The following is a 27,524-nucleotide window of genomic DNA, read 5'->3' as shown; positions in this document are numbered from 1 at the left end:
ACAGGCAGAACAGAAACATTCTCATAGATACAGAGAACATTTTGTTGGTTGCCAGATGTGAGGGGGGTTGGGGGAATGGGTGAAAAAGGTGAAGGGATTAAGAAGAACAAATTGGTTACTAGACTGACGAATCTCAAAGAGAAGGGGGTCTGAGGGGTGGGAAGAAATAAACCAAAGAACTTATATGCATAACCAATGGACACAGACAACAGTGTGGGAAAAGGCAGAAGGGGGGCAGGAGTGGGGAGGAGGGGGTCAATGAGGGAAAAATGAGGAACATCTGTAATACATTCAACAATAAAGAAAAAAATTCAATTGAAACATTTAAAAATATTTAATAAAATGTTTTTAAATATGTAAAATATCACTGAGTAGTCCTAAATATATAGGACACCAGGAGGAAAACTAAAAACACCCTTATTGAGGAAATAAACAGACAACTTGAATGAGGATATATCATATTGCTAGATGTGAAGATTCTTAAAAATATCAAATTTCTTCAATTTAATTCCAAAAGAAATCACATTAAATATTGATTTCAAATGATCCTGAAATTCATCTGGAAACACATTACATGCATGAATATCCAGGATATTAGGTTAAAAAGAAGAGTAATTATGAATAAAACTGAAAAACATTTTTATTTAGTAAACAAAATCTTTCAAATGCAAGAAACCATGTGAAGGAATAGAGAACAAAATGTGCCCTATTTACCAAAAATGGGACACTTTGATGCTTCCTCTAAGCTCCTTTCCATATTTAAAATTATGAACTTTACAGATGGCTCACGTTAGACCATCAATGTCTTTTGGGTGGCAGCCATGTTTTTAACCACCCAATATGTCTACCTCTTCAATAATCTACCAGCACCTCAAACACTTCTATAGCAACACTGATCTTAGGAATCTTACTACTGCCCTTCCATACAAAGGTTTTTTAAAATTTCATCTATGAAAAGGGGAAATGTATCAATAAAATCTCTTTTGGTCATCTCACGGAATCCTGAAATGTTTCTTTTATGACCAGCAGATTTTTTTTCACCTTGCAAATGACCTACCGTGTCCCAAGCTCTTGTTAAATTTTTCATGTACTGTGGAAAATGACTGAAGAGTTCCATCTTGACCTGTTGACATATATAGAAAATACCTAATCAAACTTCATCAAAACAATGGACCATTTGAATCACAGATCTTATACAATTAGATTCTATGAAAAGACTGAAGTTACAGTTTGGGACACTTTATAAGGAGAGCCAGATTGCAACTACATTCTTCATTACATTATTCAATTGTGCACAGAATTCTTATTAAGAACAAAGAATAAAATGAGGTACTAATAATTCTCAGCACATTATTAGAATAGATATGGGCTACATCTTCAGAATCTGACTATTCTCTCTCTCAGGATTAGTAAATAGAATGACACTCCAAGTGAAGATAATTATCATCTACAGCATTTCCTGAGTATTCAAAAAGAATCACCTCATTTTTCATTTCCTCCTTTTACCTCGATTTCAAAGTCAATCAAAGTGACATCTGAATTTAAAAATGTACAAATACCAAACTTAGTAAATATTAAGTACCCTGTTATCAATACTTGCTGGAATAAACTAAGCTGAAGCAGAAACTCACTTGCACTAAGAATTTGTTGTCCATTTTGTCCGTAATATCTAATTTTGGTAAGAGGAGCACTATGTCCCATTCTGAATCTCAAAAGCCGGCCTTCACCTACGGGACCATCAAATATCCATACCTGCCAAAAAATAAAAAGGTAAGGTTCTTCCACAATGTAAGTGATCTACAAGCAGTCAAATCACCTTTGACATAAATTAACTGGCACTGGGTAGTGCTGGCCCGGCCTCTGACCCTAAAGTAGGGGGTTGGGGGAGAGAGAAACTATAACACTTTCTCACTTCTCTACAGTCAATGTATCCTGCTGTGCTTTTTGTTTCATCTGTACCAATAACTTATTCCACATTCCTTCCCTCTTCTAGGTTCGAGGCTGATACATTAAAGCAGACGTGTAATAACCTGAAGAGTCAGACAGATGAGCCAAGAAGATGACAATAGTAATCATAATACCCTGATAGCATTGTCAGCACCATTTGTGACAAGAAGTGGCTCTCTGTGGAGAAATGTTAGTCCGGCAATTGCTGTAGAATGTGCATTTCTCATTTGATTGATAAATTTTTTGTCTTCAAGATCCCAGAGTCCAATATGGCCACATGGACTTCCAGCAGCCATTATTGGATGACCATCTGTTATAAAAATAAAATACATTAACAAAAACATGCACCATAAAACAACCAATCAATTCTTCTTTCTACCCTTTCAATCCATAAACATAAAGTTAGAAAAGACTATACACCCAGAATCCATGTTCCTTTGACTCTTTATACTCTAGTATTTCATTCATTTCTATTAAATTACAAGAAAACATCTATTAAGAAAATTTCTATAAGCTTCAAAGTAATGCACTGTAAGTGTTCTTAAGTCTTATCAATAATTACCTGTGCGAAATGAAATGGAAGTAATAGGTCCCCAGTCTTGACGAAACTTCATTAATGTTTCATCAAACTTAATGTTGTGAATGATAACCTGACCCGACATAAGCCCAACAGCAACAACATCAACAGCTGGTGCCTGAAAATTAAATTATTTAACTTTTAAAATATTTTCAAACAACTTTAATAATACTAATTATATGCTTCATTATTTATATGTTATCAAAAGAAATTGTTATTGAACACAGAAGTATTTAAGAGTAATTTTTTGTCCAAATTATGTCTCACCTTCAAATATGGTAGTCACCATCACCTCCCCTCCCCCAAAACATAGCTCACTTGGTAAGAAAATAGTCATAACAGAAAAGAAAGCTCATGCGTGAAATCACTATAGATAGGTCACTGACTAGACAGAAACAGAAAAAAAGACAATTCTTAGAAAACATAAAAGCTTGTCATATGCATGGCAACATAGAAGGCCAAATACAAAGAAAGTGAAGAGTTGTCTACTCAAGGAAAATAGGCAATATGTTAAAAGGCAAAAAGTTTTACAATTAGTCTGTTCTAGTTATAATAGCCTATGATTAAGTTAAAATATGTCAAAAGGCAAAAAACTTTTACAACAGCTATAAATTTTACTAGCCATAATAGCCTATGATTACAATCTTCTTTTATAGAGTGGTCTTACATACAGGATCTATAATACATATCTCTATTTTAGCATAGACGGTCAATGCCCAATAGCATTATAGAATGGAATCAGGCTAAACATTTTATTAATTTGCCATCAAATGACTACTACACAGAAGACCCTGTGTAGAAGCTGTGGATATTAAAACAAGTACAAACCTCAGTTCTAGAACGAATTCGGTTCTTGACCAAGTTGTTCACGAAAAAACAATGTCTTGGTTGTCTAACAAAACTTCAGTTCTCCACCTGACAACCCTTTCATGCTGATATATCAGCATGACAAAAAGTGTCTCTCAGGCCACAAAGGAGAATGTGCCAGTATGAGTCAGTTTACAGCTAAATCCCACCTCGTTAACATCTCAGGAAATTGTGCTGTGAATATTTTTGTGGGTTTTTTTTGCTTTTGTCCTGGCAAAATGGACAATTAGCACAAATTTAAAACATAAAGAGGCCATCAGAAGTGCTAATGTTGCCCAGCAGGTGTGGCTCAGTGGACTGAGCAGTCCCATGGACTGAGAGGTTCTGGTTCGAGTCAGTTCAGGACACATACTATCCCGGTTGCAGGCTAGATCCCCAGAAGGGGACCTGCAGGAGGCAGTCAATTGATGTTTCTCTCTCATTGATGTTTCTCTCTCTCCCTTCCTCTCTCTAAAAAAAAAAACAATAAAAACATGTACTTTTAAAAAAGTGTTAATGTTGCTAAGAGTATGAAAGAAACAAGAATCACAGGCAACTGAAGAGGTAGAAAAACTGTTGTTGACTTGCATATACAAAAAGCAGTTAGCTGGTGACAGCATTTCAGAGGCTGTGATACACGAAAAAGTAAAGATGCTGCATATTGACCTCCCCACTTGAAAGATACCCCTGGAACTAGTACTGAAAATGACTCCTTTAAGGCTAGTAGGGGGTGGTTCAACAAATTTAAGAAAAAAATGTGTTTACAGATTAATTAGTCCATTAGACGTGCTGTATATAAGAAAGGTTGAAAAAGGGAATCATTTATGGGTGCAGAAGAAATTAATTCAATTTACATTATTTCTAATGGGAAATAATGATTCAGTTTTCAAACAAATCTCTTCTGGAACAGACTTCCGGATCAAATTAAGTTTGAGAACCAGGTTCAACAGTATATATCCCTTGCCCTCAAGGGACCTAACATCTGATTCCTTTGGGCTCTTCTGGGTAAGCAAAAACAGACCAAAGTTTATAGCAATGAAAAGGAATGAAGAAATGCATATAAACTGAGCAGGTATAAACAATGGATATTTAAAAAGACAAGGGTACATTGGCTGCAAACTGTGTCTAATATAAGATTCTCTGAAGACAGACTTTCATTCATTCAGACATGTTCTGTACTCATAAAAACCAACAGTTATATCTGGAAGAGCCCCAAAATATTAATGAAATGTTAGGATTTGGGCCCCAATTATTTCAAGCTATAAATCTCAACATCCTGACAAATAAATGTCTGTATGACCTACAATGTTTCACTGAACAACTCATCTCCACTCTGTAAAAGGCACTGGACAACATGCTTGCAGAATGATTTGGTAAACATAATTCTACAGCAAGCACTGGTTAAGAACCTAATTTCAGGCAAAACAATTTCCACAAAGTTTATAGGCAAAGGTTTTATTATTTGTTTTCGATTACATTTCCAAAACAATATTTTTAGTATAATATTTATAAAGATAAACTAGTCTATATATTTTTTTGCCTTTAGGTCTAAAAATATGATTGAACCCTGGAACTGAAAGATACTACTACTAACTCCATTTCTTCTTTGAGTTAAAAAAAAAAAAAACTAACCTGTTGAAGAGCTGTCACTCCAACTTTCCATCCGGGAAATGTATATAGAAGTTTACTACAAGAAGAAAAACAGTTAAAAATTATATTTTGGAGGGAAAAAAATCAACTACACATTAAAAAGTTAAATAATAACAAGTGATACTTATTAGGTTCTTACTCTGCCCTACACTATACTAAATATATTTAGTATTATTTATTTAATACTCAAAACAATCCCATGAGGTACTTATACCACTTTCCAGATAAAGAAACCAAGAAACTTAAATATGTGAAATAATTAAGCTAAGGTCAAATGGCTAACAATTGACAGAGCCCAGAGAGACCAATTCTAGATTCCAAGCTGTCAATAACTACTAAAGTATTCCAACTCTTTACGAAATTAGAGAAAAAAAAATGTATGAGTAAAAACTACTTTATATTAGAGACTACAATAGAAAACAATCTTAGAATGCAGGCAGATCTCATTTTTTATTGCAACGTTTCTAGAAACATATCACAAGAGGGATTATAGCTACAATACTACTTGTATTTTAGATAGTTTTATATGACAATAGTGATGATGCTCTAAATTTTGGAATCAAGCCATGAATAAATTAAGTCCCTGGAACTAATAGAGATATCTGAAATTGTTATTATGACAATCAATAAAGTACTAAATCATGTATTAAATTCTGTAAGTGGGCACATATTAATCCACTCAATGACTATCCAAGGGATACTTAATGTACAATAAACAATATAAACATCACATAAAGAGCCTAAACAGAGAACCTATGGACAGAGATAATCTCAGTCATCCCTGAACAAAATAGCTAAATTAAATGGAAACACTGATTTAAGACTAAATACTAGGATAAATATTAACCCTTTGAGGATCTTATTTTCTCTTCAGAATTTATAAGGGTTTTGGAAAGGACAATTTAGATGGTCATATATACATATATATATATGTGTATATATTTACATATTTTTAAACTCATTTATTTTAGAGAGAGGGAGGGAAGGAGAGGGGGAGGGAGGGAATAGAGACACTGATTCGTTGTTCCACTAATTTATGTATTCATTGGTTGATTCTTGTATGTGCCCTGACCAGGGAACTAACACGCAACCTTGGCGTATCAGGATGATGTATTAACCAACTGAGTTACCCAGCCAAAGCTTGATAGTCATATATATATATATATTTGCCTTTTTAATGCTATATAAAGAATCGTGAGCTGCTACTTTTTTCCTCTGGATAAATGTTCAAATAACAGGTAGAGGCATTCAAAATCACTTATCTAGCCCTCTAGCAATACTAATAATTTATAGTAGATATCTATCATATTTGTGATCGATGATAAGAGTACTTTTACCCTGAAACCATTCTTAAATGCTACCACTAAATACTGATTTGCTTTGCCTTCTTTTACTTTCTTTAACAAAAACTAGAAGCTGCCCAGTGACAATCTTATATTTTCTAAACTTATGTTACTTTATTAGAGCCTTCTCTATAGTTATATGGATTTTATTTTTTACAGTGACTAGGGTAATTAGTATGTACTTTTCAATGGGCATACATGAAGTTGCCTACCATGTGCAATGACTGCATGCCAACTTTCACATCTTTGATGCCACGAGTAACAATTTCAAAAACTTGTGTATTTATTGAAAGCCCTCCAAGTAAACATATAAAGGCAGAGAGAATTCAGACACTTAAGTAAGAATTAGGGAGCAAACAGGTAAGGTAGGAGCCACCCATATTATATTCTAAATAAATGCTCACTTGGATTTCACATTCCACAACTGTAGGCTTCCTTGTTCACTGCCAAGAAGTATTTTATTCAAGTAGGTACTTGGATGCAAAATTGCAGAGATTTTAAATACTGATTTATCGAAAGTCAATTGCAGATACTCTTCTACAAAAGTAAAAGTTATAAATAACATGTAATTACTTTTTATAAACTAGTTCAAAATATTTTTCATATACCCATATATTTAGCATTTAAAATAAGTCTATCACATCAAAGATTTACATACTAATATAAAGCAAAGGCTTATATAGTAACTTGCAAACATTCTGTAAGAAATTAAACGTGATGGGGGCAACCTGTAAATGTAATTTAGACTGTGAAAATTCTTCTAAAAGTTCTAATATCAATACTATTAAAAATTTTACTCACTGCCAAATTGGTTTATAGAAATGAAAAATAAGAACTTATAAAAAGTGACACTAGGAATCAGCCTTAATATTTTTATAATCAAGAGTGAAAGTTTCACGTGAAGTGCTTGCTCTGAGCTCTTTCAGGGAGTGAAGGGTCAATACCTAGAGTTAGATGGGCCACTGAAAGATAAAAAAGTAAGAACATGCTTCCCACAAACTCCCATAGAACTGCTAACAGTTTTTGAAATTTTACATATGTTTAAAATTTCTATGTACAAATTTTGTTTTCTACTTCACACACAGTTCATCCGTAATGAAAACAAATTTTCCAATGAATTTGAATATCCAAGAAGATACTTAATCTTTAGTTTCACATACTATCTAGCACACTGCTGCACACTCCCAGAGGTATGTGTATCCCAGTTTAAGCAGCACAGATACAGGTAAAAATTATACAAAGTTTACTTTAAATACTATTTTTAAAGATCCTCGCCTTTACACTTAAAATCATTACAAACAGCTCTGAAGACACTGGTTCAATGTGCTGCTGTAACGGTAACAAAAAGCTGGGCATCAGCATCTATAGAAAGCCAGTTGGACTCTAAGAATCAGATTCTCAAACTTTATGAAAGGCCTTTTAATATCCATCTGTTCAGGGACTACTTTTCCCTCTACTTGAGCAAAAACAAAGAAAAAAGTGACGAATATGAGTAAGACAGAATAACTCCCAGGTGGGGAAATTTCTAGGATTTCTACTAAAGCCAAACTTACTGAATCAAACAATGAGTTAATTAAGAGGTAATATAAGATAAAAATGTAAGCAGATCAAAAAAACTTAGCAGCTTTATTTTATGATAGATCCACAGTCTTTTACTGAGGAAAGCTGGGGATATTCTGGTGATAAATTCCCAATCTTTGAAGGTTATGTAGTTCCAAAAACATAGCTCAGTGCCACTGTATATCACTGTTAAAGGACATTGACTCATCCTTAGAAAAAGGATGTACATTTTCCTCCAGACTACAGGATCTTCAAATTTACTATTATAATCTCTTTACTAAAAGTTGAAAATACAAACCAAGAATTAACAGGTATAAACATATACTAAAATTCACTCCACAGAGAATATAACATGTCACTAAACTTGGAGAACCTCAATGGAAAATATATTAGTTTAGATAAACACATTAAACAAGTTATAAATAGCTCAACTAGCTGATGAAAATTGCTTATCCATTTTTCACTTAGAACCTTTTCCCCAAGATTCTTTCTTAAAATTTTATTACTGCTTATATGTGAAACCTCCGGTATAGATTTTTAAATTTTATCTATAACCATATTATTCCAAGATAAAGCAATAAAGTGGATAGTTCTTACCTTCTGAATATATGTGCCAAATAATAAGAAGGCTGTCAGTATCAACAGAGATAATGTGATCCCCAAAGGGCTGTAAAAGATGGATTTCTGCCTTATGACCCTTAAAGGTATGTACTACCTACAACATCAAAATTCAAAAGATTTTCATATTACTCATTTCATCTTAATCATTCAATATATTTCATATTCATAAAACACAACACGCTAATCCTTAAGATGCTCATGTTAAGAAATGTGGCTCAACTTTCGACTATCCAAGGTTAGATTAATAGCAAGGAATTAGGCATTTTCACCTGCTTCCCAGTTCAGTAATAAAGAACCTACGATTAGAAACACAGAAGTGAGACCTCAGAGGCTCAGCCTCTCAACTGAGATTAGAGAGGAGGCAAACACAGAGCTGGGTCCCTCACTCAATCCAACCAGCACAACTCCATGCGTCCTAGAAAAATGGTATGTTCTAGAAGGCTGATGTCTACAGACTCCATCAAAAGCTGGCTTCTAGATGAGATGAGGAAAGAAGAGAGATATAGGGTAATTCTTCCTGATAACTTTCTGTTTTAGGGAAGAAGTACTGTGTTCCTCAATAACTACAGCCCCTTCTCCATGGTTTCAGTTCTCACCAGGCTCCAATAACACTGTTTCTTCTCCTTATCCCTTTGGACCTAGTGGTGGTAATAACTTCATACAGTTAATAGTCTTTGATGCCTTCTCATACCAGGAATATATAAATATTCCCAGGGAAAACTACATACTGCAATACATTGCAAAAAAGACATTTTTCAACTCTCTAAAACCCAAACATCTTCCATTAAAGAACTCTACAGGTAAGTTGCCATCCTACCACAAAAGTGATGATAGAGGACTTTGGGAACAAACTCCTAAAGTACTTGTCCACTGAACCCTAGACAAGTACAATAATTCTATCCCTTGGCTATCTAGGCATCCCTACTGCCACTTTTCCTTTCATTCTGGACCACTAAAGCCAGGTCATCTCTCAAGTTAGTTGTCCCAGGACAAACTTGGAATCCAATTAGTAGATGAAGACAAAAAAAGATTCTTCCTTATCAGTAGAGAAAACAAGACAATCAAGCTTTCTCTATATGGGGAACAGCACTAGGTTCTTAGAAAATCAGTCATGGGCTGAGTTGTCCATAATAAAAAAGCCAATTCCCATAAAGCAGTGGTGCAAATGTGAATAATGTCCCAGATGAAGAATGGCAACATTCAAGTTTCCCCCACTATCATGACAATCAATTACTAATTGCAAAAGACAAGCAAAGTAAAATAGCTCAGGGATACAAACCTCTTTATTACGGGCAAATGCAGAGAAAACATTCCCATAAGCAGCAAAGACTAGCTTCCCATCAGCTGCCATACAGCAGATATCCTGTGGAAGAGAGTTACCTAGGACAAAAGGTAAAGGAAATAATAAAGAATTGTTAAGATCTTGAAGCAGACAGAAACCTCAAGTATACCTATAACATTTTTCATGTTATAATTGTAAAATATGCATATACATATATATAAATGAAAGTTGAGAAGCAGAGTATAAAATTTTGACTTCAATGTTATTTTAGACATCTAATAACTATTAGACTGAAACTATGAAATCACCCTAACCCTCTCTAAGAGAATTAATGTCTTGGATTTGCAGACATAAAAACATAATTCTAAAGAAGTGAAAACATGTTTTTTTGAGGTTATTTGGAAAAAAATCCTCAATACATAAAACTCTAGCAGATGGTCATCCAGCCTGTAGGTGAATGTTTTCAGAAGTATCAAGTTCACTAATAACTCCAGGAAAATTTTGAAAGTCAAAACTTTGAACTGCGTCTAGCTCTACACTTTGGAGTATCCTCGAAAATACTCCATATGATATTCTACATGCTGACCCTTAAAATGAAAAATGTGGCTTCCACTCAGTCTTCTCCAAGGTAAATATGCCTACCAACTCTAGCCATTTCTGATACGATATGATTTCTTGAGTCCTCTCTCACTGTTATGGTCACACTGGCCTTTTTTTATTTCCTGTTTTGGGGGCTAGAGGATTAAGTATTTTTCATGCTGCATATTACACACTGAAATTTCACTTACAAAATTCTATTTTTATAGGTTTATTATTCACTTCTGTATTCAACTTAGGTCACAATGCCCTTCTTCTGCCTCCTATAATCTTTTTAAAAAATATATGTTTATCAGATATACCCACTGGATTCCTTACAGTTCTCCTCTGTTTCTCTTACAAAGATCATATTTGATAGTAAAACTAAAATCTCTCAGCCATGGTAAGCCCTTTTTTTATTAAACAGTTTAAAATATATCTATCTATCTATCATAGATAGATAGATAGATAGATAGATAGATAGATAGATAGATAATTTCCATTGGAAAAACATCTAAATGTGGAAAAAGAGAAAAGTCTTCCTTACAGTAAAAGTAATGATAAAAATCTCAAAATCATTATTTGGTAATCATAATATTAATTACAGATTCTGGCAAGAAGCACCACTAAATGATAAATGCAGTGGATGAGACTCTGAAGAGTAATAGGATATTTACACAGTCTCAATGTATCTTACCACATGATACATATTAATAACAAAGGGCAAAACTTTAAAATGGAGCCTCCAGGTAGATATCACCTTAACAAAATGATCAGTTATCACTGTCAGGAAAACGGCTAACTAACAGCATGTGCTGCTTCCTGATATGATTCACTGAGAAGTCATAATCGTTTCTTTATTATTCTTGACATAGTACATAACCTGAACCTAATCATGACAAAAAATTTTTTAAAAATCAAATTAAAGGACATTCTAAAAAAGAACTAGCCTACAAAGACTTCAAAAGTGTCAATGTTGTGAAGCAAAAAGAAAGTATAACAAACTATTCCACAGTAAGAAGACTAAATAGACATGACAACTAAATGTAACATTTTTTTTTTTTTTTTTTGCTATGTAAGTTTATCAGAAATACACAATGGATTCCTTATATGTTCTGTAAGTCTTAAATTTATATCAAAATGTTCAATAGATACAAAACATATATAAATACAGAATAAAGTCTACACTTACTTACTGCAACCAGACTAAGTTTCTGAACCTGTTTAAAAAAAAAAAAGGGAAAAAAGCATTAATTCTCATTAACAAAAACAATTATAATCATCTAACATTTAAAGATCAAGATATAACCTCATACATAAATTTGCTATGCTGTTCTTCTCAGAAAAACACTTATTGATTCTAATTTTCATTATTAGGAAAATTCATACCTTCAACTATTTCATCAGGAGTGGTGAAGGCAAGAGTAGCTGAACATTTTCTATAACGGGCCATATAGTAAATATTTTAGGGCTTTGCGGGCTATGTGGTCTTTGCTGCAACTACTCAACTGCTAATGTACCAAGAGAACAGCTATACATAATACATACACAAATGTGTGTGGCTATATTCCAATGAATTTAATCTATGGCTACAGATATTTGATTTCCACATGCTATTAAATACTATTCGTCTGATTTTCTCCCAACCATTTAAAAACATCTAAACTGCCCATCTCAGGAGCACAGAGCTCAGGAGTCTAAGTAGGAATTCAAACCCCAGAAATGTAAGAGTGCTAAGACTGAAAGAGCCCATACAGATGAGTTAAATATCCTATGTTTCTTAAATGAGAGCAGACACATCTCCACCCCATGCTGTAACTTCATTATACTGTATTCTACTACTGTGCAAATTTTACTTGGAAGTTATTATGTTATGTTAGAATAAACACAAACATATATGGAAATAATTAAATGTCATACAAAAATAAATGGTGGCAGGATGTCTTGCAAGCTATAGTTCGCTGGCCCAATCTATGGTTACTCATCCAGCAATGTAACTTGAGAACGTTACTCAACCTCTCTGTGCCTCAAAGTCCTTTTCTATAAAATAAAGATGAATACAGATACCCACTTTATGGGGTTATTATGAGGATTCAATGAATACAATTTGTATAAAGCAGAATGGAGCCAGTCATACAGTAACTGCTTGATAAAAGTTGGCTACAATCACCACCATTTCCACCTTGGGCATGACCCTCATTTTCCTATTCTACTAACTCAACAGGCTACCAACAGCCAGTTCGTGCTAATAACCCATTTGATTTTCACGATCTTTCAAGGAATACAACTTTACAGCAGTTTCCAGAAAAAAAGGTCCTTAATTAACACTTGCTACTATCTTTCTCATCAAGAAGAAAAGGTCCGTACTTTCACAGAGCACACATTCATTTGGAGAAGACAAAAGAAACAAGTAAACAGCAACAAAGACTATTTCATGACTGATGAGATATGAGATATTAAAGGAGAAAGACCTACCCCTAACAAGCTGGAAGGCCTTGGGCAAATAACTTGATTTTTCTGAGATTTAGCTTCCTAGTTTACATAAGGGTGCTACAAAATAATCATATGTACCTTGCAAAGAAATCGCAGCAAGGCTGAGAGTGTCCCCTGTCGGACCCTCAACTTAATAGAAAACAGATGCTCAGGGGAAGTTTAGGGAAATCAGTTTGCTATCAAATATGGACAGTTCCCTAAATCAAAATTAATCTCACCCTCTTCAGTTCTCTCAACATATGGTCAGTGTGAATTTTAACCTAGCATGTGGCGCCAACCGCACAATAAAATGTCTTGCAATACTTCTCATTAAGAGGGCGGGGCCTAGGGCTAGTCTCAAGCACGTTTACATCTTCAAGGGAACTTCAATAATTACTTACTGTACAAATATATTACGCAGACGTAAACGTTCTCTAGTACTTTCCCCTAACCAGACTGCCTCCGAAACTCGCCCCAAGCGGACTGCAAGATCCAAATCAGCACGTGGAAGCTATGCGACGGCAAAAGGGGGCTGGAAGGGGTTAAAAAAGAGACGGGCAAAAAGAGTAACGCCAGGTGGGTGGAAGTGGGATGGAGGGACAGGACGGGCCCCGAGGGATGTTTCGGGAAGCTCCTAAGGAAGAAGTCACTCACGTCATAGGTGTGGAAGCTCTTGCCCACGCAGGTGGTCACATAGAATCGGCGCTTCAGCGCACTGAACCGCACCACGTGTGGAATGTCGTTGCTGAAAAGCCCCAAGGCCCGGAACCCCGCGAACAGTGCGCTGGCCGTGCGGCCTCCCGCGTCTGGCTCCATCGCGGCGGCGGGCGGGGTCACTCTGGGCTCCAGTCCCGATGGAAACCGCGCACCAGTCTTCCAGAGCGTCTCCCGGAACAACCCTTGGCCTGGGTTGTAGACTCACAAGCGCTTCCGGTGCCTCTGCCAATCGCGTTAGTGAAGACTATCCTCAGTGTAATTGAAAAAGAGCTCCCTCTGGGGCTCACAGTGGAGTCGCGACTTCGGTTCCCCGAGCCATAGTCTCCAGCACGTTAGCGGTGCTGCCAAGCCAGGGTGGGGCTGACCAGTCACTTTTCAGCGGGACCTTGGAGGAAGGGGGCAGCGAGCAAAGCGCGGATGGTGAATGGGAGACCGACATCTCAAAACCAAAAGGAATTCGGTTAAACACATGGATATAAAAACATATAAGACTATGAGGTTATGGAGAAAGTTTGAACGTTGACTGGATAGTTGATGATATTGTTGTAACCCAGGAGATCGACCAAACTCAGACGCCGAGATGGGGTTTAATAAAAGGAGTTTATTGAGCTAAGTCCGCAGGCACCTGCAGTATGTCCCACATAGGAGTAACTGCGCCCGGAGAGCTAAAATGGCTCCCTTTTATAGGATTTTGTAAGGGAGGTACTAGGTGTAAGCAAGCATGTTACAGAAGCGGAATTTAGCGGTTAATTACCTGTTACTCAGTTTCCCAGACATCTCAAAGGTCAAGATGTTTTCAATAGATTATTCCTGGCGTGGAGCCCAGGATTACTCAAGGGTTAGTAATTACCCCAGCGTTAGCGATTACTCAGGGGTTAGTTAGTGAAGAATGTTCTTCAGTAGATGAGTAACTGACAACCCCTTTGGTTGTCGTGAAGGCCTCTGGGAGTTTATTTAGGTCAATGGCACTGAGTTATAACATTCCCCACTTCTTCTGGTGAATTAATCAAATTCTTGATTCATATTAGTCATCGATCAGGGGTAAGCGTTGGTAATGTTGCTGTTGGGCTAGTACCATAAGCTTAATTGATTGGACCCGCTCCTTGACAAATGCAGTGATTCTGTTAAGGATGATAGGTCCGCAAGCTAAGGCTATGAATAAGAGGAGGAGCAGACCCACTAGAGCTGTGAGGAGGGTGGTCAGCCAGGGAGACCAATTGAACATACTCTCATACCATGAGGTGGAGGTAAGTTCTTCTCTCTCTCTATCTCGTAATCGCTTTTGCTGCTCTTGTATAGATTGTCTGATGATACCTGAGTGATTAGCATAGAAACAACAGGTCTCTCCTAGGGCAGCACAGAGGCCTCCCTGTTTGAGGAAGAGCAGATCTAAACCTCTGTGATTTTGGAGGGCCACTTCGGCTAGGGAGTCAACCTGTTTTTCAAGGTATTTGTCTTGGGTTTGGAGTAATTCGATATCGCAGGAGAACGTGCCTGACAGATCACGAAGGGCAAGGTCATTCTTAATGAGGGCTGTCGCTCCTAGGGCAGTGGAGCCGGCAATACCAAGGGTAGCCAGTACAGGGATCAGAATGGGTACACGTTTCTGGAGTCTAGTATGATAGTCTGAGGCTAGAAAATGGGCTGCACCTGTGGGCCCTGCATATAGGTATACCTGGGGAACTATATAGATAACAACACAAAGATCTGAATGATTCCTGGGGCTAATGCAACAGTGGATACCTGATAAGCATGCAAACCAAGTCCTGCTAGGTGCAGAGTCCATGAGGGTGTTGGTCAGGCAGTTGTCTTTGTATGGCGAAGCTTGGAGGTCGAGGTTTCCAAGGATGAAGCAGGTCCCCTTTCCTTGAAGATCTCCTAGGGTGAGCTTGCCGGCTCGAGCACAGTTGGCTAGGGTTCCTTCCCCAGGTGAGTCTGAGTCACTGAAAGTTTGGTTCATGGGGGCAAGAGTACCCGTGGCATTTGCCCCAATACCAACATAGTAGGGTGGTGCTGGATCTACACAGAGCCAGCAGTCTTTGGTGGTGTTAGGTTGAGAATTATTTAAGAGAGAGAAAACAGAATCTAACATGGTTAGAAGCGAGTTGCTAAAGGAATTGAGGGGGTGTGGCGTTGGCACCTGAGGGGACCCAGAAGCTGGAGCTGTTGTCCTATTCCGGCTATCTAGAGACTCTGCGAGTGTTACTGGGTTGAGAATGTGGTTTGGTCCGATGGGAAGCCGTGGGGGTAGACCCCCAGCAGGGTTGGGTGGGTCCCTCCAAGAAGGAACCCAGGGAAGTCGCTGGATGGTGAATAAGGTACCAATGTCGGATCCAGTGAGATATAGTCTCAATCCCCATGTTTTTCCAGTGAGCCAGGCTGAGTTTAGAGGCTGGTTTATAGTAATAGTGGTGGGGTTACAAGTTTGGTTCTTGCAAGTAGGGTCTATTCCATCTAGTCCCTTGTGGGTATGGGGTGTGCGGTCCCACAGGAGGGTTATATCATCATCATTGCCACCCCCTGGTGACCATCTGAGGGCTAGGGTCTCACAACCCCAGGCCTTCCAATAAAATTCTCCTGGTCCACCACATGTAGCCCTCATATGCCTGGGGAATGGGTTCTCGGGACAACCATAATACTGAGTGCTCCACAGGACATGGTTAAGGTGTCCCAGGTTACAGACTGAAGTTTTACTTGCTGAGCCAAAGCGAGTTATTGGTTGGGTTGTGTGACGGGAACCAAATTCTCCGTGACAGAGGTTGTCATTGAAGAATTGTGAAAAGTCAGTCTTAAGGGTTACCTGGGAGGTTTGGAAGGTCTCATTGATGGCTAGCCTAGAACCATCTCTAGTCCTGGTGAGGATCCAGGTATGTTTAGTTGGAATGCTGCAGAGGGTAGGGACCCATAACAAACTCAAGAGGAGGCAGTAAACTTGAGTTTTAGAGGGTCTGTGGGATCCTTGGAAAGAATCCATTTCTTTGGGATCTGATCAGGGTGTGCTTTCTTTACCTGGGTGTGATGAATCCATGGTCTCTTATTAGACACCTTAAAGGCTGTGGGGGTTGTCAGAATTACCAAGTGGGGCCCATCCCAGGTAGGTTCCAGGGGATGCGGGCCTCTCTTCTGATGACTTTGATGGCCTGCAAAGACTTGAGAAGCCCCTGGTTAGATAATTCGCCTATGTGGTCTTAGTGAATCTTAGGGATAATAGATGGTGGTCTCCCATAGATGATTTCATAAGGGGTAAGGTTCTTGAGATATGGGGTGCATGGAGTGCGCAACAGAGCAAACGGCAAGAGGTTTCAATCTTAAGTTTGGTAAGAGTCTCCTTAAGAGTTCTATTCATTCTCTCTACCTGACCTGAGCTGTGGGGTCTATAGGCACAATGTAATTTCCAGCCTATTCTGAGAGCTTCTGCTATTAATTTGGAAATTTTGGCTATGAAAGCCGGCCCATTGTCTGACCCCAGTACTAAGGGCAGGCCAAATCTAGGAATGATCCCAGTTAGAAGATGTCTGACAACTGCGTTAGCAGTCTCATGCCTCATGGCAAAAGCCTCAGTCCATCCTGAGTAGGTATCAACAAAAACTAGTAAGTACTTAAATCCAAATTTGAGATCTCAGTAAAATCAAGTTCCCAATGCTCACCTGGTTCATGCCCTCTGATTCGGACCCCAAGTCCATGGGGTCTGGGAGGTCCTGGATTTACCTGTGCACAGGCAGAACATCGGGTAACCTCCGAAGTGGCTATAGTCTTGAGATCTGGAATATAGAAGTGTCTACTGACTAGAGAGATTAATTTTGATGTGCCTAGGTGAGTACTAAAGTGGCGATGTCTAATGAGAGTAATTCCCAAGGCTTTGGGGAGAAGTAGTCTTCCGTCGGGGAGCCAATGCCAGTTCCCCTTTTCTGTTGAACAATTTAATTTCTTTCCCAGGTTGAGCTCCTCTTCATTGTGGGATGGTGAGGAGGGCAATTTCTGAAGGGGAAGAGCAGGGAGGATTTCTGTAGGTTTTTCCTCAGTTAGGGCAATTTGTTTAGGAGTCCGGTCTGCTAGGTCATTTCCTTCTTTTATCTGACTAGGCTTGGTTTTGTGCCCTCTGCAGTGAACAATGGCTACAGCCTTAGGTTGCCAGATGGCTGCTAAGAGGTTGAGTATTTCTTCTCTATTTTTAATTTCTTTCCCAGCTGATGTGAGGAGCCCCCTTTCTTGGTATAGGGCTCCATGCACATGAGCAGTTGCAAAAGCATAGCAGCTGTCAGTATAGATGTTGACCCTCTTGCCTTTTGCCCAGTTTAGTGCCTGTGTCAGGGCAATCAGTTCTGCTTTCTGTGCAGAAATTCCATGGGGCAAGGCCTGAGCCCGGATTACCTGTAAATTGGTGACTACTGCTGCCCCGGCATAACGAGTTCCATCCTTGATAAAACTGCTCCCATCAGTATAGAGGTCATAGTCAGAGTTGGCTATTTGCTCGTCTTTGCGGTCCGGTCTTATTTCCTCTATGGAATCTAGTAACAAGTGGCAATCGTGGAGCAGTTTTCCTTGATTCCCATCGGGGAGTAAGGTAGCCGGGTTGAGGGCAGTAGACTTGGAGAAGGTAACCTGTGGTGGGTTCAATAATAGTACCTGATATTGGGTGAGGCGAGCGTTGGAAATCCATCTGTCAGGAGGGGACTGAGTAAGGCTTCAGTGGTGTGGCCTCCGATGATTTGGAGGTCCTGGCCTAAGGTCAGCTTCTGCGCCTCCTTGACAAGGAGAGCGGTTGCAGCTATTGCTCTTATGCAGGACGGCCAGCCTGCGGCAACAGGGTCAAGCTGTTTGGAGAGATAAGCAATCGGGTGTTTCCTTGGTCCCAGAGTCTGGGTTAGGACTCCTTTTGCTATGCCTTTGCGTTCTGCAACAAAAAGCTGGAAAGGTTTGGTGGTATCTGGCAAGGCAAGGGCAGGGGCTGAGGCAAGTGCCTGTTTAAGTGTTTCAAAAGCCTCTTCCTCCTTTTCAGTCCAAGTTAAATCAGGTTCCTTTCCCCCCGTACATAAATAGAGCGGTCTTGCAATTTCTGCAAACCCTAGAATCCACAGTCTGCAATATCCAACCGCGCCTAGAAAATCTCGTACCTGCCTTTTGGTGGTTGGCCTTGGGACCCCAAGGATTGCTTGGATTCTTCCTGAGGATAAGGTGCATTTCCCTTCCTCTAAATGGTAACCCAAATAGGTGGCTTTCTTGACACAGATTTGGGCTTTTCTCATGGATACCTGGTACCCAAGATTGCCTAACTCAATGAGAAGAGCTCGAGTGGCAGCAAGGCATTCATCGGAGGTCTGGGCAGCTAGGAGTAGCTCATCTACATATTGGAGCAGGGTTACCTGTGGGTGGCTGTCTCAGAAGTTGAGGAGGTCCCGGCTCAGGGCTTCGTCAAAAATGGTGGGAGAGTTCTTGAAGCCCTGAGGGAGTCTGGTCCAGGTAAGCTGGCCTGAGAAACCCCCTTTGGGGTCTGTCCATTCAAAGGCAAAGATGGGTTGGCTCTTCACAGCAAGCAGCAGGGTGAAGAAGGCGTCTTTGAGGTCCAGGACTGAGTAGTAAACCTTGTCTGGAGGTAAAAGACTCAGAAGGGTATATGGGTTAGGCACAGTAGGGTGGATAGATTCAACCCTTTTGTTTACCTCCCGCAAATCCTGAACTGGCCTATAATCTTCCGTTCCCGGTTTCTCCATGGGCAACAATGGGGTGTTCCAGGGGGACTGACACGGAATTAAAATGCCTGCATCTCTCAGTCTCTTAATATGTTTGGCAATCCCTTCCTTGGCCTTTTGGGGAATTGGGTATTGTCTTACTTGAATGGGAGTAGCAGTGCTGGCCAATTGCACAATGATAGGGGGCTGGTGAGAGGCTAGCCCCGGTGGGTTTGTTTCAGCCCAAACTTCAGGAATCTGTTTGGCTAATTTAGTCAAGACATCCTGTGAGTTACTTTCCCCAGAGGAAGGTGACATTTCCTCTTGAAGGAGATATTCCTCAGAAAGGGGTAATGTAACCATGATAGTGGAAGGTTGTTGGTTCCCTAAGCTTAGAGTTGTGCTATTGTCTTGAAAAGTTATAGTTGCTTTCAGCTTTCGCAGCAGGTCTCTGCCAGGCAATGGGTAGGGGCAGTCGGGCATTACAAGGAAGGAGTGAGTGATAGTGCCCTTCCCAAGATCAGTGATTCTGGCCTTAGTCCATGGGTATGCTTTTGGCTTTCCTGTCGCCCCTATAATCGATGTCTTTTGGGAGGAGAGCTTTCCAGAGGCCTACTGAAGAACCGAATAGGTGGCCCCCGTGTCAACAAGGAAGTCAGTTTGTTTTCCCTCGACCGTCAGGGTTATCATGGGTTCCTGGGGGCCTAAATTTATGGAACCCTGACCCCCCTAATCTTCCTCAGTCTCTAGGAGTAAGCGTGCAGGGATTTCTTGTGCTTTTCTTGCCATTGGCTTGGGGCAGTCTTTCTTCCAGTGTCCCATAAACTTGCGGAAGGAGCATTGATCTTTCTTAAGTTGGGGTCTACCTTTAGATGGTTCCTTATTCCCCTGATAGGTGGCTAGTGGTCCCTTGTTAGGGGTTGCCAGCAAGATTCGAGACAGTTGCCTAGTTTGCTCCTTAATGGGATCCTCCAGGTTCTGAAAAACTTTCTGAGCTATTTCAAGTAACTCACTTCTATTCTTTCCCTCAAAGCCTTCTAATTTCTGCAATTTCTTTCTGATGTCTGGGGTTGACTGTGAGATGAAGACCATGTTGACCATTCGTCTATTCTCATCTGCATCCAGGTCTAAGGGGGTATAAGTTCTGTAGGCTTCTAATAATCTTTCTGAAAAGGCCATGGGAGATTTGTCCTTCCCTTGCATAGTGGCTGCTACTTTTGCTAAATTGGTGGGTTTCTTAGCAGTGCCCCTTAGACCCCTGAGGAGGTTTTGGTGATAAGTGCGTAACCTCTGCATCCCCTCCCCAGTGTTTGGATCCCATTCTGGGGGTCGTTGAGGCAGTTCATCGTCTAAGCCCTCGGGGCCAGTGTCATCTCCAATCACAGCCTTAATTGCCTCAGCGCGTATCCTCTCCCTCTCCTCTGAGGTGAACAAAGTTTGTAAGATCTGTTGACAATCATCCCAAGTGGGTTGGTGGGTCCGGAATACAGACTCCAATAAACTAATCAGAGCTTGTGGTTGCTCCAAGAAAGGGGGGTTTTGTTGTTTCCAATTATATAAATCACTAGTTGAAAAAGGGACATAGATCATAGTGCCGGGCCCATAGTGCCGGGCGCGGTGGGCACCTCTCGTAATGGGAGCATCGGGACTGAGGTGTCTGGTTCCTGAGCCAGTTGATAAGGGGTGCAGTCCCGTGTATGTGAGGGACTCAAAAGTCTGGCCTTGTCAGCCGGGCCTGGGGCTCTTGCCTGAGGCTCATCTGAGGGTGCCGTCGCCTTCCCGCCCGAGGTGTTTCCTGCATAGGGCGGGGGTGTCATTACTTCTAGGAGCGATTCCTCAGGATCCCCTGGGAGGACTGGATATAACGGGGGTTTGGGTGCTTTCCCAGGGGATTCTGGTTGGTTCTCCTTGGTTGCCCCCCACGGTCTCTCCTTTGGGGCTGCAACCATGATGGTATGGTTTCCTACCTTAGCTTTCATTCCCTTTTGGGGCTCCTCCCTTCCGCATTTTGTTATATAGGGAGGCTTGTCTAATACTATGTCAATCCAGACATCTATATATACCCGTTGATCTGGGTGAGGGACCCTATAGACAACCGAACGCAGGCGAAGAGGAGGTTAGGGTCAAAACTCCCCTCCGAGGGCCATTCCACCCCGAAGGTTGGCCACTCTAGTTCACATAGCGTCCTCAGGAAGCCGGGGTCTGCTGGCTTCCTGTAATTACAGGACCTTTTGAGAAAATTGGAAAAGTTAGAGAGCAGACATTCAAGGGGGGTCGGTTTCCTGGATGGTCCTTGATCCATGGCGTCTCTCCTGAAAGTGAAACAGTTAGAGCAGAAAGAGAGGCTGAACATACAAGAACACGAAATCAGAAGACAAACAAGAACAATCACTGAGACTAGTCTCACACCCTCACGGAACACACACACCTTCAAAGTGAAGCACCTAGGCTTCCAAAATCAGAAGTCAGCGTCCTGACTCTGATTAGAGGCAGACAGTGTGCGGCAACCCACCTGTACAGCCTCACCAAATGCTCCGGAGCCAAAGACACAGAGAAACAAATGGATCGATCCACTTACCAAGACCACGTGGCGCGGAGACCCTAAGCCGAATCTGGCCGCAGTCAGAAGATCAAATTTGTAGAGGCGAGGATGGAGGCGCCTCGCCTTGTGCCTGAGGAGGTCGACCCCTCTCAGAGGGGGACCTCGAGGTGATCTTGCTGGGGCCTCCAAATGTTGTAACCCAGGAGAGCGACCAAACTCAGACGCCGAGATAGGGTTTAATAAAAGGAGTTTATTGAGCTAAGTCCGCAGGCACCTGCAGTATGTCCCACATAGGAGTAACTGCGCCCCGGAGAGCTAAAATGGCTCCCTTTTATAGGATTTTGTAAGGGGGTACTAGGTGTAAGCAAGCATGTTACAGAAGCGGAATTTAGCGGTTAGTTAATTACCTGTTACTCAGTTTCCCAGACATCTCAAAGGCCAAGATGTTTTCAATAGATTATTCCTGGCGCCGAGCCCAGGATTACTCAAGGGTTAGTTGTTACCCTGGGGTTAGTGATTACTCAGGGGTTAGTTAGTGAAGAATGTTCTTCAGTAGATGAGTAACTGACAACCCCTTTGGTTGTCGTGAAGGCCTCTGGGAGTTTAGGTCAATGGCACGGAGTTATAACAATATTAAGAAATTACCATATTTATGTGATAGTAATATTGTTGCTTTTTAAAAAAAATTTTTCTCTGTATCGATTTTAGAGAGAGGAAGGGAGAAGGGCAGAGAGAGAAACATCCAGAGAGAACATCTATTGGCCACTCCCTGCATGCCCCCGACTGGGGATCAGGCCCACAACATGGGCATGTGCGCTGACTGGGAATCAAACTGGGGACCTCTTGGTTCATGGGTGGATGCTCAACCTCTGAGCCACACTGGCCAGGCATTGCTATCTTTTAAAGGTCCTTATGGTTTGTTTGTGCACTGGCCTACTTGTCACATTCCACCCTGATTAAATAATGCAAAAGGCTGACTGTGGAGCTTTCGGGGACAGATTGAGGAAGTGCCAGCTGGCCTGGCTGTTCTCTAAGAGAATTTGTCCTCTAAGCACAGTTCTTGTTTTTTAGAACTTAGAAAATAGAGTGAATGGCAGGACAACCCTGTCCATAGATGTGTGCTGATGCAGTTCACTCCCGCCTCAGCTGGCTCCTGCCTCCGCTCCCTCCCGCTTATTGTCAACTGCCTCCGCTTCTGTACTTGCTTGCTTGCTCTCCCCTCAAGGCCGTCAAGAAATGCCAGATGCAGAAATTTGAAACAAGCTCCCTATAAAATAAAAATGTAGCTGAAATCGGGCTGATCTAAAAGTTCTCCTCTGGGGAACTCGAGATCAGTCACCACCGGCTATGCTCTCTATTTGACTTTAATTCAGCCCTGGTGGTCTCTCCGTTCTCTCCTGCCACAACAGTTTGTAGGTAGATATCGAAATATTTACTGATAAAATGATGTACGCACCCGTATTTGCTTTCAAATAATTAGGGATGAAGTGTAGGGTTTGGATGAAACAGATTGATAAATGTTGAAGCTAGGGAATAGGTATGTAAGAGTTCATAATAATAACCTGATGCTTCCAATAGAATTGAAATTTTTAATAAAAAAAAGTTTTTGCTTTCTACTGAGTTTGTTTACAGTGAAAAAGATTGAAATATTAACAGATTATTAATTTTTTACCATTTCAGTTATAGAAAATATGTACAAATAATTTTAATTAGTAGATAAATATTTTAAAGCACTTTTCTAAATTGTATGTAATATGTATGTTGTTTAATAATCTAGAAGTGAAGAAGTCTGCATCTACTGGCAGTTTAAGGAGAAAACTGAAAAGTTTACCAACCAGGACTTTGCAGTTCACAAAGCCTTTGACACTTAACTATATTAACATAAGGCTGAGAGGTGTTTATAAGGGCAAAAATCATATTGCTGTTTAACACATGAAGAAACTGGTCATTGTGGTTAAGTGATTTGTGCAAAGTTTCAAGATGACTCAGTGCCCCAAATCAGATTAACACAAGGTTTGGAAAAGGAGAAGGGGTGATCTCTCAAGAGCAGCTGGAGGATGGGAGAAATGTATATGCAGCAATCATACTTTCAAGATCTAACCTTGGATAAAGGATGGATGTGAATTCACATTAGAGAGGAACATGAGGTTCCTGGAGATTACCTAACTTGTCAATTCATTAAAGGTAGTGTAGCAATTTGAATATAGGCCTGTTTGACAATCAAATATATGTTTTTGACCTGCATCTGGACAGTAAGAAAAAAAGTGTAAAAATTAGAACTATCGTGGAAAATTTAGAAGCAGTAGATGTACATGTTACCTGTTGTGCTGTGATCCTTTAAATAAAGAATGTTATGGGCTGACGGAATTTTCAAGTTTTAGCAGTTGGCTAGGGTTCATTTCTCCTTGCCAGTTGCCTCCCTGAGTTACTGTCAGCAAATGGTGTGAATGTGTGGTGGGAGAAGAGGAATTAACTATTGTTCCTTTTATTTAGAGATGTCCCCAAGTATGCTAGTACCAAGTTAGATTTAAAGAAAAAGTTGATGTAGTAAATTATTAACAAATGATCATTTTCAATGTCATTCAAAGCATTGGGCATCACAATATTCAGATATATTAAATATATAGCCATGTCATGTTGTCATTTATAACTTTAAAAAAAAGGCTGAATATAATTTTCTGAGTAGTTTATATAATAAACACCATTTCCTTTATCAGAAACCAGCACCTCTTTCTGATAAAAATGCTCAACAATGTGGGAATAGAGGGATCTTATCTCAACATAATAAAGGCCATATATGAAAGACCTACAGCCGACATCATACTCAATTGGCAAAAACTAAAAACATTTTCCTTAAGAACAGGAACAAGACAGGGATACCCACTCTCACCACTTTTATTTAACATAGTACTGGAAGTCTTGACCATAGCAATCAGACACAAAGAAAAAATAAAAATAATTCAAATTGGAAAGGAGGAAGTGAAACTGTCATTATTCACAGATTACATGATATAAGACATAGAAAACCCTAAAGATTCCATCAAAAATTTACTAGACTTAATAAATGAATTTGGCAAAGTAGCAGGATACAAAATTAATGTCAAGAAATAGATGGCATTCTTATTCACCAATGGTGAACTCACAGAAAGAGAAACTAAAAAAACAATCCCATTTACCATCATGGGGCAAAAAAATTAAGATACCTAGGAATAAACTTAACCAAAGAAGTAAAGAACCTACTTGCAGAAAATTACAGGACATTGAAAAAGGAAATAGAGAAAGATATAAAAAAGTGAAAGCACATACCTTGTTCATGTATTGGAAGCATTAACACCATTAAAATGACCATACTACCCAAAGCAATCATAGATTCAATGCAATCCCCATCAAAATACCGATGACATACTTCACAGAAGTAGAACAAATACATCAAAAGTTCATATGGAACCAAAAAAGACCCTGAATAGCCACAGCAATCTTGAAAAAGAACAAAGTAGGTGGGACCATAATACCAAATATCAGGTTTTACTACAAAGCTACTATAATCAAAACAGCCTTGAGCTGGCACAAGAACAGGCATATAGATCAATGAAACAGAACAGAGGACACAGAAATTGACCTGAAATATTATGCTCAATTAATATTAGACAAAGGTGGCAAGAGCATACAATGGAGTCAAGACAGCCTCTTTAATAATTAGTGTTGGAAAATTGGACAGCTACATGCAAAAAAAATGAAACTAGATGAACAACTTATACCATACACAAGAATAAACTCAAAATGGATAAAAGATTTAAATGTTCCTTGTGAATCCATGAAAATCATAGAAGAAAATGTAGGCAACAAAATTCCGGACATCACACGCAGCAGAATTTTCACTGATACATCACCTAAGGTAACAGAAACAAAGGAAAAAATGAACACACGGGACTACGTCAAACTAAAAAGCTTCTGCACAGCAAAAGAAACAACCATCAAAATGGAAAGAGCTACTATATAGGAGAGCATAATTGCCAATGATACATCAGATAAGGGGTTAATTTCCAAAATATGTAGAGTGCTCATACAACTCAACAAAAGGAAGACAAGGGACCTTAGAAAATGGGCAGAGGAACTAAACAGACACTTCTCCAAACAGGACATACACATGGCCAAGAGACATATGAAGAAATGCTCAACATCACTAATCATCAGAGAGATGCAAATTAAAACAACAATGAGGTATCACCTCACACCACTGAGAATGGCTGCCATCAACAAATCATCAAACAACAAGTGCTGGTGAGGGTGTGGAGAAAAGGGGACTCTAGTACACTGCTGGTGGGAATGCAGACTGGTGCAGCCACTATGGAAAACAATATGGTATTACCTCAAAAAATTTAAAATTGATCTGCCATTTGTTCCAGTGATCCCAATTCTAGGAATATATTCTAAGAGGTTGAAACACCAATCAGAAAGAATATATGTACCCTTATGTTCATAGCAGCACTATTTGCAATCCCTAAGATCTGGAAATAGCCCAAGTGTCCATAAATAAATGAGTGGATAAAAAAGCGGTGGTACATATACACAAGGAATACTATGCAGCTTTAAGAAAGAAAGATCTCTTGTCTTTTGAGACAACATGGAGGGACCTCGAGAGTATTATGCTAAGTGCAATAAACCAATCAGAGAAAGACAAACACCACATGATTTCACTTATTTGTGAAATATAATGAACAAGGTGGGCTGATAAACAAAATAGACCAAGAAACATAGAAAGGATTATGGTTCAGACTGACAAAACTCAGAATAGGGGAGTAGGGAGGGATGGATGAGATGAACCAAAGAAATTATATGCATGTATGCATAACCAATGGACATAGACAACATTGCTTGGGGAGGGGTTGGGGAGTAAGGTGTCTAGAGGGGGAAAAAGGAGAAACATTTGTAACAAAAATAAATTAATAAAAATTGGAAAAAAAATAAAGAAATGGGTGCTGAATGTTGTCAAATGCTTATTTAGTATCTATTGGTAAGATTATGTGTTTTTTAGCTTATTTAGTATCTACTGGTAAGATTATGTGGTTTTTATCTTTCATTTTGTTTATGTGGTGCATCACATTAATCGATTTGGGAATATTGTACCATCCTTGCATCACTGGGATGAATCTTACTTGGTCCTGATGAATGATATTTTTTATATATCTCTGGATTCAATTTGCTAATATTTTGTTAAGAATTTTGGCATCTGTGTTCATCAGGGATATTGGCCCGTAGATTTCTTTCTTTGTAGTGTCTTTATCTGGTTTTGGAGTTTATGCTGGCCTCATAAAATGAGTTTGGAAGTGTTCCATCTTCTTGGATTTTCTGGAATAGTTTGAGGAGAATGCATGTTAGATCTTCTTTAAATGTTCAGTCAAACTCCCCCATTAAGCCTTCTGGGCCTGAGCTTTTGTTTCTGGGAGTTTCTCGATTACATCTTTTACTTCCTTAATTGTTATTGGTCTGTTCAAGTTTTCTATCTCTTTCCGGTTCAATTTTGGGAGACTGTGTGTTTCTAGAAATTTGTCCAGACTGTGTGTTTCTAGAAATTTTGCCTAGATTTTTCAATTTGTTGATGTACTATTGTTCATAATATGTTTTAATGTTCTATTGTATTTCTGTGGTGTCAGTTGTTACTTCTCCTCATTTGTTTCTGATTTTATTTGGGTCCTCTCCTTTTGTTTCTTGGTGAGTCTGA

At 39.6% G+C, this 27,524-nt stretch overlaps 1 protein-coding gene across 1 annotated transcript in view; it reads right to left on the bottom strand.

Annotated features, from left to right (window-relative positions):
* Positions 1-13,932, bottom strand: part of WDR36 (WD repeat domain 36) — a 39,406-nt gene extending 25,474 nt beyond the window's left edge. The window contains exons 1-10 of the mRNA XM_036279238.1: positions 13,529-13,932; positions 11,595-11,622; positions 9,824-9,924; positions 8,521-8,638; positions 6,768-6,900; positions 5,003-5,057; positions 2,510-2,642; positions 2,082-2,257; positions 1,632-1,752; positions 1,058-1,123 (exon numbers count right to left, since the gene is read on the bottom strand). Of these exons, the coding sequence (XP_036135131.1) occupies positions 1,058-1,123; positions 1,632-1,752; positions 2,082-2,257; positions 2,510-2,642; positions 5,003-5,057; positions 6,768-6,900; positions 8,521-8,638; positions 9,824-9,924; positions 11,595-11,622; positions 13,529-13,690 (1,093 nt within the window). The 5' untranslated portion in view covers positions 13,691-13,932. The remainder of the gene's footprint in view (positions 1-1,057; positions 1,124-1,631; positions 1,753-2,081; positions 2,258-2,509; positions 2,643-5,002; positions 5,058-6,767; positions 6,901-8,520; positions 8,639-9,823; positions 9,925-11,594; positions 11,623-13,528) is intronic.
* Positions 13,933-27,524: the final 13,592 nt, after the last annotated feature.

This window comes from Molossus molossus, unplaced genomic scaffold, assembly GCF_014108415.1.
Source record: "Molossus molossus isolate mMolMol1 unplaced genomic scaffold, mMolMol1.p scaffold_m16_p_3, whole genome shotgun sequence".
NCBI lineage: Eukaryota > Metazoa > Chordata > Mammalia > Chiroptera > Molossidae > Molossus > Molossus molossus.
The sequence above is the reverse complement of the archived record's forward strand: the minus strand, read 5'-3'. Positions and strand labels throughout refer to the sequence as shown.